Here is a 15,878-nt window from a genome sequence, read left to right as displayed (position 1 = left end):
GAGGTTGAGAATTGAAACTTGCCACGTGTATCCCCACTCATGTAACTGCAGTTGCTGTTTTTTATCAGACTGTTTTGTATACCCCGGGGGAAGGTATTTGCTTCAATAATATCTGGCAGCAGCAAACGCCACAGTTACTCGTATTCTGCATTAAGCATTATTCTGCTGGGTAGAGCTCGCTCTGGGTCTGTCTGGGCTGGCAGCTCTCTCACCTCTTTGCCGGAGGGCCTGAGTTTACATCCCGCACCAGCACTTGGCCTGGTGGCCAGTGCTTGACAGTACCGTGGTGTAGGGTTAGGTTGTGTTGCACTGTTGGAAGTGCTACCTGGCAGCCCTTCAGATGTGGCCCTGAGGAAGAATCCGATTTGCTATGCCTGCCTGCCTGCCTCCTGCAGAGCAGACATGACATGGTGCCACTCCCCTGCCTGCATGGTGCTTTCCTTCAAAGAATGCTCGGAGAGGGCAGCCAGAACAGCCCAATAAGCAGGGGGGCGAATTATTTAATGGTGAAGAAGGGGAAACGATGATGCGTAGTGCCCAGAAACATGCACTTATCGTCATCCTGATCTCAGCAGAGCTGTAACAAGATCCTCATATTCCCAGCTGCCTAAGTGAGAGCTGCAGGCCAGAACGGTGGAGCTGGGACCGACATGTAGCTCTGGGCTTCAAAGCCCCTGAGCATTACAGAGGAAGGTGAGGAAACTGAACAGGAATGAAATTCTTGGCAAGAAAAAATGGCTCGGACACATCACTCTCACTGAATGATTCTCCCCCCTCTCTAACCCTGGGGCACGTGAATAAACTGCTGGGGCAGAGTACAATACAGGCCAGTGGCACTGGCCAGCCAGCACAGCTCAGCAGAGGGCATGAGACCCATTTTGGGTGCATGCAGGTTCCCAGGGTTCAGGAGCGTTGGCTTCTTATCTGGCCAGTGACCCTTTCTCCTCTTCTGTAGACCAGCTGCAGTTTGTGCCTCATTATTCCCAGGCATTGCAAATGAACCAATCCCACTGACCCACAGGGAGGAGACCCTGCCTGAGGAGCTGCCCCGATGCTCCTCCCTGCCGCCGCCGAACCTGCCGTTCCCCCCATACCAGCCGCACAGTGCCGGTATTATTGAATCTTATTTACAGATGAGTAAACAGTCCCTTGGCTTTACAGGGCAAATGCTTCCCTCAGTATCAAATACGCTGCGGATCAGCTCTTGCTATTCCTTGCGCAGGCTCTGAGAAATGTCTGCCAGGAGAGTTTGGCTTCACTCATCTACCCAGACCCCTGGGCTCAGCCCCAGCTTCTCCTCTCTCCCTGCTATTTATCTCCTTCCCCTGTTCCTTACTTGGTAGCTTCTGCCCCAGGCCACCTCCCTGCATGTCTCCTAGTTCGGTTCACCATGCACATAGATTCATAGGTATTAAGGTCAGAAGGGACCATTATGATCATCCAGTCTGACCTCCTGCACAATGCAGGCCACAGAATCTCACCCACCCACTCCTGAAATAAACCTCTCATCTATGTCTGAGCTATTGAAGTCCTCAAACTGTGGTTTAAAGATCTCAAGGTGCAGAGAATCCTCCAGCAAGAGACTCGTGCCCCACGCTACAGAGGAAGGCAAAAAACCTCCAGGGCCTCTTCCAATCTGTCCTGGAGGAAAATTCCTTCTCGACCCCAAATATGGCGATCAGCTAAACCCTGAGCATATGGGCAAGATTCACCAGCCAGATACCCAAGAAAGAATTCTCTGTAGTAACTCAGATCCCACCCCATCTAACATCCCATCACAGGCCATTGGGCCTATTTACCATGAATATTTAAAGATCAATTAAATGCCAAAATCATGTTATCCCATCATACCATCTCCTCCATAAACTTATCAAGTTTAATCTTAAAGCCAGATAGGTCTTTTGCCCCCACTGCTTCCCTTGGAAGGCTATTCCAAAACTTTCCTTACCTCTCTGGTGTAGCAGCAGCCGATAGAGCCGGTAAATCCCCTCCCTGGCATGCCAGCTGGTGTCATAGAATCATCGAAGATTAGGGTTGGAATCTCATCCTCGAGGCTCCTAGGCCGCACCCACCCTTGCGCTTGCACCGGGGCTAGCTTTCCTGCCGAAGCTCAGGGCAGAGACAGATCTTCAGATACCCGGCTACAGTCGGAGCCAGCGCACTCCCTCGCAGACCCTGCTCTCTCTCGGAGGACAGCGTGCCCCACTACTTCCTGCCAAGTCGGCTCCAGCTCCCTTAGGCTCCACTCCCCACCTCGGAGTGCTCTTGTTGCCTCCCTGAATATCCCCACTGCAGCGCCCTCCTGCCAGAGAAGTGCTCCTGGGCACTCTTTTCCTGGCGGAGTGACACACCCAGCCATTCTGCAAAGCTCCTGCCTCCCTGCTGTACCCAGTGAGTGGTTGTCAGGAAGCTGGAGGCAGGAGGTTCCTGTCTCCCAGCATATCCAGCCCACGTCCTAGTTACCCAGCACCATACACCCAGCTGCTGCCACTGCAAATTCAGACTCCAGCCCACCTCTCTCCTCCCGGCCCCTCCTCAGACCTTACTAGTGCTTGTGAGAGATGCTGGCAGGCAGTGCCGCAGCCCAACGGCCTGTGTGCACAGGGCAGGGACACTTGGGTTCCCCTCAGCGTGTCCCACCCTCTGAAATGGAGGGACCCGCTGCAGGAGGCAGATGGCAAGTTGCTCGTCAGCGCCCTTTCAGCCCCTGGCCTGTCTGTTGAAATGACCAGTTGGTGGTTTTGTGACGTGGGTGACTGTCCAGAGGGGAAATAAACAGACTGTTTCCCCGACCCCAGGTCACCCCCGCTCCCCCCCACGAGGCACAGAGGCCACCAAACAAGAGGGGGGTCCCGTCCTCCTCCTTCCTCTGCCAGCTCCCCGGCTCCAGACAGGGGCAGTGAGGCGAGGAGAAGAAATTACTCAAATGCATCTCAACTATTTAAAAACTTTCTTCTATTGACTTTTAGGAAGTAAAAAGCCCCAGCCAAGCTGTCACTTTCCCGTGGGCTTTGAGGAAGTCTCTCTAGGGGGCTGGCTGTGAGGATGGGCCCCCTTTGTCTTCCTGCCTTGCAGGTTTGCGGAAGCTGCACTGAGCTGCTCCTAGGGAGGACAGAAATGTGACAGCTTATGGCACTGTCCAGCCCAGCGTGGTCTCTCCTGGAGAGGGATTAGAACATAAGAATGGCCCTACTGGGTCAGATCAGAGGTCCATCCAGCCCAGTATCCTGTCTGCCAACAGTGGCCAGAGCCAGGTGCCCAGGAGGGAATGAACAGAACAGCTGTGACCTACCCCAGCTTTGAACTGGTCTCTGGAGAAGAAACCTACAGTTCTTCCCCATTGTCTGTGCCCTGGCCTACTGCAGAAGCCATCCCACCTCTCTGCAAGAGAGCAGGTTCACAGTAGCCGGATGTAGCCTGGGCTGATTCCTGTTAGATTTCTCCAGCCCAGCCTTTGGACCTGTGTCCTGGCAATCTGCTGCATAGCTCTTTGCTCTGCTCTCCTTGTGTGGATGGTAAGAGTCACCCCTCACCCATCTCAGAGCTTGGGCCCATTTTCAACCTCACACACTGCGTGAAAGCAGTACAAAGACAAAAGCTCTGGGGTGAGGGAGGGAATTGGCCCCTTCCCTCCATCGCCCACTTTGCTACCTTCCTTCTTTTCTTTGTTCTCTTGGGTGAAAGGAAGCAGACTTAAAGTGAGTGTGGCTACACTGCAGTGTAAACCCAGATTTACAATGGCTGGACCCGGGTCTTGCAACAGTGCCAACGTGTCCACACTGCACTATGCAGCCCTTCTGACTCAGGTGTGCAGCTTGAGCTGCATCCACACCAGTGATGAGCTGCCAAAATATTAACAACCAGTTCCCTCCTCACCCCACGAGGGGGTCATGGCCCACCCCCACCCCCCGGGACCCCTGCTCCATCCAACCCCCCGCGTTCCTTGATGCCCCTGCCCCGGGACCCCTGCCCCATCCACCCCCCTCCCTGTCCCCTGACTGCCCCCAGAACCGGGCAAGAGGGTCTCATGGGCCACCGTAGTGGGTGCCCACCCCACCCCTAAGAGCCAGAGGGACCTGCCGGGGGGCGAGGTGGGGAGTCCCAGTGGTGCTTACCTGGGGCAGCTCCCAGGAAGCATCCGGCAGGTCCCTCTGGCTCCTAGGGGCAGGGGAGTGTAGCTAAGGGGGGAGCAGGGGGAGTGGCCGCTCCCCACACTGATCATATCACAACACCAATTCTAAAAGGGCTTCTAAATTTAACAACTGGCGAAAAATGGCGCCTTCGTGCTCCGGGGCTGGAGCACCCACGGGGAAAATTTGGTGGGTGCAGAGCACCCACCGGCAGCTCCCCACCCTGCGCCTGGCCCCAGCTCACCTCCGCTCCGCTCCACCTCCACCCCTGAACGCACCGTCCCGCTCTGCTTCTCCACATCCCCCCCCACCCCCGGCTTCCTGTGAATCAGCTGTTCGCGTGGGAAGTCTGGGAGGGCTGAGAAGCAGGCAGCAGCTTTGAACTCAGGCCCAGGGTGGCAGAGGTGAGCTGGGGCGGGAAGCGGTTCCCCTGCGTGCCCCCCCTACCCCGGGTTACCTGCTGCAGCACGGGGGGGCCTCCTCGCTCACCTCCACCTCCCTGGGCCCGAGCGCGAAGCCACCGCCTGCTTCTCAGCCCTCCCAGACTTCCTGCCGAACAGCTGATTCACGGAAAGCCGGGGGGGCGGAGAAGCAGAGCGGGGCGGCGCGTTCAGAGGCGGAGCGGAGGTGAGCTGGGGCTGGGCACGGGGCAGGGAGCTGTCGGTGGGTGCTCTGCACCCACCAAATTTTCCCTGTGGGTGCTCCAGTCCCAGAGCACCCATGGAGTTGGCACCTAAGGTGCCACTTTTGGCCAGTTGTTAAATTTAGAAGCCCTTTTAGAACTGGTTGTCTCTCACGGGACAACCGGTTCTAAAAGAGCTTCTAAATTTAACAACCGGTTCCAGCGAACCTGTGTGAACTGGTCCAGCTCACCACTGATCCACACTGCAAAATGACAGGGCTTGGATGCAAGTCAGAGTGAGACTTGGGGTCTGACACCCCCCACCCCCAGCAGGGTCCTAAGACCAGGGTCCTGAGTGTTTGCTAACCCTGATTTGTGTGTGGACGGAAGGAGGATTGGGCTCAGACTCGAGTCAGAGCCCAGGCTTAGTATGCAGTGTAGACAGTGTGACATTCTGTACCTTGGAGAAGCACCCTATAGCCCCCATATTCCTCATTTATATATGACTGTGATCTTACATATAAAGCTTGTAAGGTATCAGGGGAAAGGTTATGATCTGCTGAAAGTCATTTCTCTATCCAGATATGTATATCATTAATGCATATGAAGTTATGAGAATTGTGTGTATGGTTGTCACTAAAACATACTGTAAATTGGGGAATCAGCCAGATATTAGCTCCCCAGAGGCAAGAGCAAGGAAAGTAACCAACACCCAGGCTGAGTATCAATCAACCCATCAACAACCATTATGGAGCCAGGGAACTATGATGTAATGACTCACCTACATAAGGCCACACCAGGGGAATTGCTCAACCTTGCCTGGATATGCAGCAATGCACCCAGACATGCCTGGACTTGTATTCTCCAAGCACATGGACTGAGGGTATAAAACATACACAGTGGCCACATGCTTGGCCTTTTCTCCTTCACCCACCTACGCTGCAAACAACAAGGACACTCTGAAGACTCCAACTGAGGGGAATGGCACAGATTTCAAGGATGAAATCTGTATATTAAGGACTGTGATATCCAGTGGGGTGAGAAAAACTACTTTGAATAGTTGTTGCCCAGTCTAATAGGGTTGAGAGTTTAGATTGCGTGCTTATATTTTATTTCTTTTGGTAACTAACTCTGACTTTTTGCCTATCACTTAATATCACTTAAAATCTATTTTTATATTCAATAAATTTGTTTTACTGTTTATCTTTACCAGTGAGTTTGTATGAAATGTGTGGCAAATCTGCGCAGGTTTTGCAAAGACTGGTGTATGTCCACTCCCATTGATGAAGTGGCGAACCAATTAATAAATCTGCATAGCCCATCTTGAGCAGTGCAAGACGCTATATTCCTGAGGTGCAGTGCTGGGAACTGGGGGGATTTCACTGCTGCCTTTCTCTGTGTGATTCATGAGTGGCTCTGGGAGCATTCATGCAATCTAGCTGGGTGTGGGGCACTATTCCCTCTAAGCTGTGCGCATGTGTGCACGCACACAGATCCTAAGCCCCGCGCACACGGCAAAACACCGCACGCACAACGGTTTGCACAGAAGAAATTTTTTCACACGCGGCCTGTCAAATATTAGAGGGAACATTGGTGTGGGGCTCCACATACTGTTGTGCTGAGCGATCACAGCGTCTGGAGGGGTTTGCTGCTGATCACTAGCAAGGCATTGTGAGAGACAGCCCAGGCTGGAGAGAGTTAAGGGGGCACAGCAGTCCCACAGTCCCAGGCTGCACCCCGGGGATCCCATCACAGACAGACCCTGTCACACTTTGCCCATCCCTGAACAGTCACAGCAGTGCAGCAGCAACGTAATTTTCCATCCCTGATACGCCACACCCCTGCCTGGCAGGGATCACCCCGAGGGAAGTGCCATCTGCATGGCCCATGCACTCCCTGGCTTCTCCAGCAAAGACCCCAGCAAATTCCACATGGGCAAACAGTCACTGCATGATCATGGGCCTCATGGCCTGGTCTCTCCTGTCCTGAAGGCCCACGTGAACCCAAGACCTGGATCCCTTTGAGTGAACCAGTCCCCGGCCACCTGTCTTCTTTCTAGCACACACAGTGCCAGGACATTCCCACTTTGGGGGCTATTGTTTGTCACGATGGAGGAACACACCTTCCACGAGAGAGCAAGCCCCCTTCGGCCTCCCCACCCTAGCACACGCAGACCGGCGCAGACAGAACCAGAATGGGGTCCTAAGCTAAGAGCTCTGGTGAGTGCTCAGTGATGGCTGGAAAGGAAATCAACCCTGCCATGGGGCTCAGGAAGCAAATTTTTCTTCAGCTTTGGGAAAACCCAGTTTGCGACATCATGCTCCCAGCCCAAACCTTCTCTTCAGCTGAATCCCACAGTGCAGCAGGCTCTGGCCAGCTTACTTCACAGTTTGTCCTGTTCCCCTCCCCCGGACAAACATCCCTCCCCCCTGGACAAACACCCCACCCACCCACACATGCTCTAACACTTCCTTTTTCTGGCTGGGACAGAAGACAGCAATGTCGAAATACTACAGGAGTGAGTGAGCCTGTCCTGGGGATGCGGAGAGTCCCTGACACAGAAGGTTTGCCTGCTTCAGATGGGCGTCTGGGTCATATCTACATTAGGACACTTTGCTGGCACAGGCATCCCGGGATACCGTACCAGCAAAGCACACCTAGTACGGACACAACTATACCAGCAAAGCTGTGCTCTACACCGCTATAGTAAAACCACCTCTCACACGCGAAACAAGCTCTCTGTAAGAGCGTAGCTTTACCGCTGTAACTGTGTCTGCACTAGGGACTTCTGCTGGCGGAGCCATGGCGGTCATGGATCACACCTCTTCACCCCCCCCCCCCCCGAGCCACACAGCTATGCAAGCAGAAGCCTGTAGCATAGACCGTAGACACTAGGGTGATGGTAGATGGGCAGGACTTCCCAGACCACCTCCTCTCTTGAGCTTTGGATATCCCTGCTTATAGCAACACTAGATGGAAGAAGGGAGAAGCATCAGGGCTTCTCTTTCACCTTGGAGGCACTCAGATACTATGGTACAAAGCCCTTTGACAGAGAAATGAACAGAGTTCAGCAGATACAAACGGGGAGCTGAACTCCCCCATAGTTGATGGGTGGATAGATCTGGCAGGTCAGGTTAGGGCCCCTGGCTGGAGAATATGACAGGGTTTGTTTGTATAAAACACACCTGAGCCCATAGGTCATTGTAGGAAAGAAAAATAATCTAAAGAACTTGGGTTCTCTGAGGGTTTTTTCCCCTCGTACCTTTTTAAATATAAACCCCTGGGTTTGGTAAAGGCCATTGTTTTCCAGCAGAAAATCAGTGCATTCTGAAACGTTCCATGGCCTAAGCATTCTGGAATGGTGGTTTTGTTTGAGGAAGGATGGAAAATTACCCCCTTAAAAACGTGCTTGAATTGATTGTTCCCACCGAGGGAGGACCCAGAGGAAATTCAACTCTGAGATTCTCTCCAGGCCGAGACGGCTGGTTAAAACAGGGCTCCACGGTCCATTCTGGAGCAGCGCTTGCTGCTGCCCATGCCACCTCTGGCCTTCCAGAAGTGTCAGCCCGGCGTGCGGGGGGCGTGGGAGCTGGTGCCGACGTGGTGGGAAGTGGCTGTCTCTGTCTGAGATGGGCCGTTGCAAAGCAGAACAACACAGAGACTTTAGTAAGGAAACAGCCTGAGGCAGCACCCAGGGTGTTATCTGGAGCCGGAAGCAGGTAGCAGCCCATGTTACAAGCTGGCTTCCTCGCCTAGTGGGGCTAGCATTCCCTCTGAAGAAGGAGAGTCAGTGTGCGCTGTCGTCAGCACTAGACTGACAGCTCTGACCTCAAGACCGAGGCCAGGACTCTGTTCATTTCAATGGCAGCTTGGCCTGAATAAAAACCAGGTCAGAGCTCAGTGAGGACTGTGGCCTGTAGCCCTTTGTGGGGATTTTTCTTTTGTGTGTTTTGGTTCCTTACCCTCATTTCCCTCTGAACTTAGCTGCATGATGCCCCCACTCCTGTCCCCTGCAGGATGTTACAGCTCAGCCTCCCTGCCGGACCCGGAGCTGGGATGAAGGCTGGATATTGCCCGTCATGTGAAGAAAGGGTGAATGGACAGCCATATTTGCATCTGGCTGGGACAGCCGCAAGGTGAGCCCTAGGTATTTGCCAGAGGGGTGCAAGGCAGCCTCGGGTCTGGAAGCACCGTGCACAGCGGCCAAGTCTGGTGGGAGCAGACTGGGAGAAAAGCCTGTGGAGACGGAGCTAGGACACATGTTGCTGTCCAGTTAAAGCCCCTTCTGGCAGCACAAGCCCCCTCGTCTTCCCCGGTCCCTGACTGGTGCATGGCAGGCGGCGATAGATAGGCTCTTCAGACTGAGGATGGCAGTGGCTACAATTTGGTCTAGTTTATGCCCATTAGGTGCAGCCTCTGCGTAGCAACGGTACATACTGACGCTGCTGCCCTGACAGCCCCACAGAGCCTGCTTGGCAGATACACACCTCCGCTTTGTGTGCTTTCCCTCCCTCTCCTCTGGATGGCCCTGCCTTTCCCTCCAGCCGCTGGGTCCTGCTTGTTATTTTTCCTATTGCATTCGCCTTGCTGATTCCAGGACCTGGTGGGAAACGCTGCCAAGATCTGCCAAGAAGGGAGCCCTAATCCAGCCAGAGCCGCACAGGCTCCAAGGGGCGTTTAGTGGGAATATGAGACTGGGCTGGAGACCTAACTCTCTCCTCGCGACAAGGAGCACAGTGGTGCCACTTTCAGTGGAAACATGGGGGAGACGCTGTTCCCTGGACTCGTCTGTCCTGGAGCAGAGGGAGCCCGTTGCTGCAGGGATTGCAAACCAGCCTGGACAAAGCACTCAGGAACATACTGAAGGGGAAACGTCATCACTGGGTCATACCAGGGCAAAGGAAACGCAGGACGGATCTGGTCACTGCCCCCCTCCTCTAGCTTCTAGCACCTGGTCTCTGTCTGCAGCCCTGAACCACCCTGGTGTGGACAGTTGCTTACAGCACGAGCGCCTAGGGAGCTATTTTTTCTGGCTCCTTTACTTAGGGCAAAGGAGAGATTTCCCCCAGGGCCATGGCTGACCAGTGAGCCCTGAAACCCACGTTTGTGGGTCGATTAATAGAAAAATGCTGCCAAAAATGACAAGAAGGAACACGCACAAACCTGGAGTGATGTTCTGGCTTCTGCTACCCCCCAACCCTCCTCCCACACATTCTCCCTCCAGGGTCCGTGTCCCACGCCCGTGTCCTTCCCGCCCCTCCGGTGTCCGTGCCCCACGCCCGTGTCCTTCCCGCCCCTCCAGGGTCCGTGCCCCACGCCCGTGTCCTTCCCGCCCCTCCAGTGTCCATGCCGCCCCTCCGGTGTCCGTGCCCCACGCCCGTGTCCTTCCCGCCCCTCCAGTGTCCGTGCCGCCCCTCCGGTGTCTGTGCCCCACGCCCGTGTCCTTCCCGCCCCTCCGGTGTCTGTGCCCCACTCCGGTGCCCTCTGTAGCGTGCAGTAGGGCCCTGCCAGCTCTGGGTACGTGACTGTAGAATACTGCAGTGCTGTTTATTAGGGCCCCCACTTCATACTAATCCCTTCCCCAGCAACAAAGCCAGGAGCCCATCCAAGTGCAGCCCTTTGCACTGCCAGATGCTCCTCAGAAAACACTAACACCTGCAGAGCGAGCATCCTTCTCCTGTGCCTGGGGAGCCCCAAGGTGCTGGGCTCCAGCAGAGCTGGGGTGTCCCCAGGGCAGGGAGGGAAGGTCTGGTCCTAGCGCAGCCAGAGCTGATTCCTGTGCTAAGCAGGGTACAGTACCTGTGCGGGGGCTCGCCCGGCTCTCACACACACTCAGCAGTATCACCAGTGCGAAGGAGAGATGCAGCCCTGAAATGCAGAGAGGAAAAGCCTGGGTAGAGAATGCCTGGAAGGGAGAGGAGTGGGGGAGCCAGGCCAGAGCACCCCTACTTACGGGTCATAGCGAGAGAGTCGCTCCTGGCAAGTTCCAGCAGCCCTTCTGTGGCTGCCTCTGGCTTCTCTCCTTGCTCAGCAGCGGTGTCCTGCCTCCTCCTCCTCTCCCCACTCCCACTTCTTCTTCCCCTCTTGCTCCTCCCCCCCGCCCCAGCTCACTGCTAGGAGGGGTTTCTTCACAGCCGGGGCCAGATGCCTGCTGGACCCTTCATCGCTCGGGGCTGGCATTGTTGGGGCTATTGCTATGCCAGCAAAAGCCCTGGTGTAGATGCAGTTACACCAGCTTGTTGCAGCAAGGGAACCCATCTAAGTTATATTAGCAAAAGTCATTGCTTGCTAAGCTGCAGCTACGCAGAGGGGTTTGCCAGGCTGGCGACACCAGCAAATGTTTTCCAGTGCAGACTAGGCCTCTTCCGTCCTCTCTCTCCAGCTACGCCGTCCCCCCTTTCCTTCCCTCCCCCTCCCTCCTCTGCTGCTTTCCTAAGGCATCCTGTCCATCCTGACCTTCCCAGCTTGCCCCACTCATTAGGTTTAACCTGCCCCTCCCCAGCCCAGTCTCTGTGGCCCTTAGGACACCACTGTGTGTATGTTTCCTCCAGCTCCAGTGTTTGGAGCCCATGATATGTTTCAACCCTAGGAGCCTGGCTGCCTCCACCTGTTTGCAAAAAGCTCAGGACCAAGAGTGCGCGTGTCCTGTGCAGAAGGGTCTCACTCGCTCTCCTAAAACTGCTTCCAAGTCTCGGCATGCAAGTCCCTGAGTCCCTGTATTTTCCACAGACCCAGGGCACCTCCTAGCAAGGGATGCCTGAGGGCCAGCCCATGGCACAAGCTTTGCTGGAGTTTCTTCCGTGAGGTGAACGTACTATAAATGTAGAGGGTTAAAGTGACTCAGGCTGGGACTGGGACCCTGCCAGGGGATTTTTCAGGGAGCAAAGGACATGGTGCTCACACTGAAACAGACCAATCTGCCCCTCCGTTCTGGCCTCCTTTCGTCAACCTCAGGCATTGTCATGTGCTTTAAGAGGGCATCAGCGGCTCTGCAGTGTACTGACCAGTGCTGGGATTTGGGGGAAGTGCACTGCTCATTGCAGTTGCTGAGTGGGGTAGGCTGATGGGTGGCGAAACTCTTATAATGCTACTGGGTATAAGCTGCACTCACTCCCACACCGCTCTCTGGGTGTCCTTGCCCCAGCATCAGTGGGCCAGGGTGGCATTCCCTTCTAAGACCTTGTTTCTTGGATGCTTCTAACCTTCTCCATAACATTCTCGCAGGACTGACATTTCCCACACTGCAAATCTCAAGGCTACTGTTGAGGGAAATCTTTCGGGCCACCTTGTAAGTTACACAGCTAGGAATAAAATATTGCAGCATATCTGCAGCCACCTTGGGGACGTCACTGTTGTCACTGTGCTGCGTGCTGCGGCTGTGCAGAACTGCTCAGTGATGGCAGGCCTAGAACTCAGATACTCCTGCTCCGCAGGACTGGTCATTAGCTGTATAGGGCCCATGACACATAGTTAGGCAGTTCTGATTCCGCCCAGTAGAGAGCAGTGTCTCTCTCTCTCTCTCTCTTACACACTTTACTTACAGTGCTATGCCCTGGATTTCAAGGGGTCTTTGCAGAGCAGCGGTCACTAGTGCAGCACATCAGGGTGCAGTCCCGTGGTGATGGTTTAGTCCATGCAAGAGCCCTGGAGGAGCTAGGAAATGACACACTAACAGCTCTGGTAATAAGTGGTGAAGATCAGGCCTGAAATCCTGGGCCTCATCCAAGGAGGCCTTGGTCCCAACAGGCCTCCCTTTGAACTGTTGTCATGGAGGCTCTTCGCTAACCCTGCCCAGGCCCCTGGGACTGACTCTCGAGGGAAGGGGCCCTCAAGGTGAGGGGTGGGGGCATCCTGGGTCACTTGAAGGCTCCGGAAAGGAGATGAGTTTAGCAGTAAAACCATAAAATGTTGGGCCGGGGGCTTCTCATTGGACACAGGCCATCTTGACTTTCCTCTCCACATGCAGGTGTCCCTGCACTATACTCCGAGGCTCCTGGGGCTCTCAGCCCAGCTAAAGCAGCAGGAGGCCAGGGTGTTGAGAGGAAGGATGGTGTAGTGGTTAGAGTGCTAGCCTGAGACTTAAGAGAGCTGGGTTTAATTCCCTGCTCTGCCAAGGCTTCCTGTGTGCCCTTGGGCAAGTCACTTAGCCTCTGTGTGTGTGTGTCAACTCCTTCTCTGTACAAATGGATAGTAGCCCTGCCCTGCCTCACAGGGGTGTTGTGATGAGAAAGACTGCGAGGGTCTTAGCAACTCCAATGATAGGGGTCATGTTATTACCTAAGCAGCTTGTAATCTGTGGCCTACTGGCTCTTGATGCCTCCAGGCCAGGCTCTGAGAGGAGCAGACCCTCTGGGGATGTCTCAGTGGCTGGTTGCATTCACCAGACCTGCTCATTGCTCTGTTGTGAAGCCAGGGCTTTAAAACTGGCAAGTTGGGCCTTGCAAGCTACAGGCAGGGCTGGCCTAGGGTGAGAGCTGCCCACACCGTAGGCTGGGCTGGAGCCACTCCTGCTGGGCTGGAGCCTGACCTCTGAGCTGCTGTCTGAGTTTTGTGTGCTTTGCCCAGATGGTTCCTGTTGGGGCTCTGCAGAAGTGCACTGTTAAGACTATCTCGTGCTGCACCCTCCCTCCGCTGGGCTTTATCAAGCCTTTGCCTATTCTTCTCACCCTGGCAGGAAGCTCTGCATGGGGCTGGATCCAGGCAGAGAATTTCCTTTGCTTTGTACAACAGGAGCCTCTCAAGTGTTTATTCCTCCCGGGGCTGGGGGCCAAGAAGTCACCTGTCTCTGCTTTGTCGGCGTGGTGACAGCAGCACTTTCACTGGGGTCACTCACTGGCCCAGTGTTGCCAACTGTTGTGATTCTGTAGTGAGTCTCATGTTATGTGACGTCTTTCATTCACAGCCCCTGGTTCTGGCATCAAGAGATTGTGGGAGAATCTCAGCTTCCATTTTTTTTTTTAAAAGTCCATTTCTAGCCCTCCGGTTTGCAGGGTAAAGCTTGAAAAGGTGCAGTGAATGTGACCCTCAGAGCTCCAAGAGACGGCCACAGCAGAATCCCAACGTTATTATTTAATGATGGGTTTTGGGGACTCACACACTTGAAACAGTGGGGGTTGGGGCTATTGCCGATGTTGTGCTCCAGCATGGGCCCACCATAGTGCTGCCAGCTCTCATGAGTTTATGAGTCTTGTGATAATTGGTGTTTTTCTTCAAGCTCCAGCTCCTGGAGTCAGGTGATTTCATGAGACTCCCAGCTTTCGTTTAAAAGATCAATTAGCTTGTAGCCTTCATGATTGCAGAGAAAAACTCAAAAACAAGACTTGAGTGCACCTCAAGGGTGCAAAAGCTAGAAGGCAAGTGAAATGTATTACAACATGCAAACGATCTATTTTTTTTTAAAAATTGCATGATTTGAGAGCTAATCTCATGCGTTCTGGAGGCTGACTCATGAATTTGAGAAGCTCGAAGTTAGCAATACCGTAAATGGGTCAGGGGATGTGGGGAGAGCAGAGCTCCACTCAGGGGCCAATCATTAGTTAGAATGAGTTTGAATGTGCTGGCTCATGAATTTGAGAAGGTTGAGGTTAACAATACTATAAATGGGTCAGGGGATGTGGGGAGGGCAGAGCTCCACTCAGGGATTTCTCCCAGGCCCATCGTTCATTAGAATGAGTTTGAATGTGATGCTATAATTGTGCAGGGCACGTTACAGGAATTCCCTTTACAGTATAAGGAATTTGTAGCCCAGAGGGCTGGCCTGCTTCCTTGCTGATATCCTCTCTTATGGGTTTGATTATTTGTTTTATTATAATAGATTTATAGATTTGTAGATTTACACTAGAATATTTTTGGCAGTAATGCAAAGAATCTACAGTGTCATCTCTGTGAGGAGCTAAAGCAAGTTGCCATACCTATGTTTGTGACCTTTAGCCTAGATAAGTGAGTTATTTCACTTAGGAGTTAAAGCAAGTTAGACCTTTGGCACTGATCGATGGCCTACCCGAGTTAATGCCCTCTCTAAATATAACAGAGATCCCACAAAGAACATGGAAATAACCGGTCTTCCTTCAGAGACACCCCAAGTGTTCTAGCCACATCACGGAAAACAAAGCTTTGTAGGTGATTAGGAAAGGCAAAGCAATGTGTTTGGAGGCTGCCCCAGGAAGGGAAGATGGGGTAGAAAATAAAAATGCAATGGGAGCACAGCACTGGACTGGCAGACATCATAAATAATAATTGGATTCCAGAAATAACAACTGTGAGAACGAGCTAATTGTTATTAATACATAGGAACATGCCAGCCTAGAGAGTAAGGACATCCCGATAGTATGTGGGTGAGGAAAGTAAGTTTGGACAGGGAAGGTGGGCACATGGTGCTCAGGCTCTGGAAGAGGGATAACCCCCCATGGTTAGTTTTTAGTTAGGTTTTAAGTTAGTTTCTCTTGAGTCCCTGGATAGCTTTCTAGCTCTGTAGCTTCTCCTAAGTTCTTCACCTCCCACTCGAGAACTGAGGAACCTGGCCCATCGGACTCTTGGCATGCCAGAGACAAGGCTGGTCCTTTGTCGCTCACTGCCAGGTTACCAAGGAAGGGTTTGAGTGTGTTCAGCTGGGAAATTTTATAGTAAATAATACCACAAGGGCCTCTAGAACAACATTACGTCCTTTGTCATTCTGAGGGATTACTTTTCTATTTAGCTCAATAAAAGTCTTTAAGGCTGTATTTTGTTCTCAGTGTCAGCATCCTTGTCGTATGCCCTGAGGGTCCTTTCAAGACTCTATGTAGTCTGATTCTGGGACAAGACCCTTATTACCTTCTGATCAGATTAACTGGTGAGCCTAAAACCAGAGCATATAAACAATTATCTTATTCATGGGCGGCACGTGAACTGCTGGCTGGGGGAGGATAGCCTCTGCCAGAGGATCTGTCCCTTTTCCCCTGCCAGAGGCCCCCCCCCCACGGCCGCCAGTCCCTGCCCCCTGTCCCAGCCCCAGAGCACCAGGTGGATGGGGAAATCACGGCCCCCTCCCTGGCCCCTGAGCCCAGGGCGGGCAGGCAGGCTGTGCATGCCCCCCTCCCCGGCTCTCAAGCACAGGGCGGGCGGGCAGCACTTGGCCTCCAAAGCCC

General features: G+C 53.6%; 1 protein-coding gene across 4 annotated transcripts in view; it reads right to left on the bottom strand.

The window, feature by feature from the left end:
* The window catches only part of PTGS1 (prostaglandin-endoperoxide synthase 1), a 38,874-nt gene extending 28,074 nt beyond the window's left edge, over window positions 1-10,800 (bottom strand). For 3 of the 4 annotated variants that reach the window (XM_073314093.2, XM_073314095.2, XM_078849068.1), the window contains exons 1-2: window positions 10,706-10,800; window positions 10,552-10,620 (exon numbers count right to left, since the gene is read on the bottom strand). In XM_073314093.2, the coding sequence (XP_073170194.1) occupies window positions 10,552-10,620; window positions 10,706-10,712 (76 nt within the window). In that variant the 5' untranslated portion in view covers window positions 10,713-10,800. Of the gene's footprint in view, window positions 1-1,948; window positions 2,811-10,551; window positions 10,621-10,705 lie in introns of those variants that run through there. The other variant, XM_073314094.2, reaches the window with a different exon arrangement.
* Between the last annotated feature and the right edge of the window lie 5,078 nt (window positions 10,801-15,878).

This window comes from Lepidochelys kempii, chromosome 16 (genome assembly GCF_965140285.1).
Source record: "Lepidochelys kempii isolate rLepKem1 chromosome 16, rLepKem1.hap1, whole genome shotgun sequence".
In the NCBI taxonomy this organism is placed as follows: domain Eukaryota; kingdom Metazoa; phylum Chordata; order Testudines; family Cheloniidae; genus Lepidochelys; species Lepidochelys kempii.
This window is presented reverse-complemented; position numbering and strand designations above follow the sequence as displayed.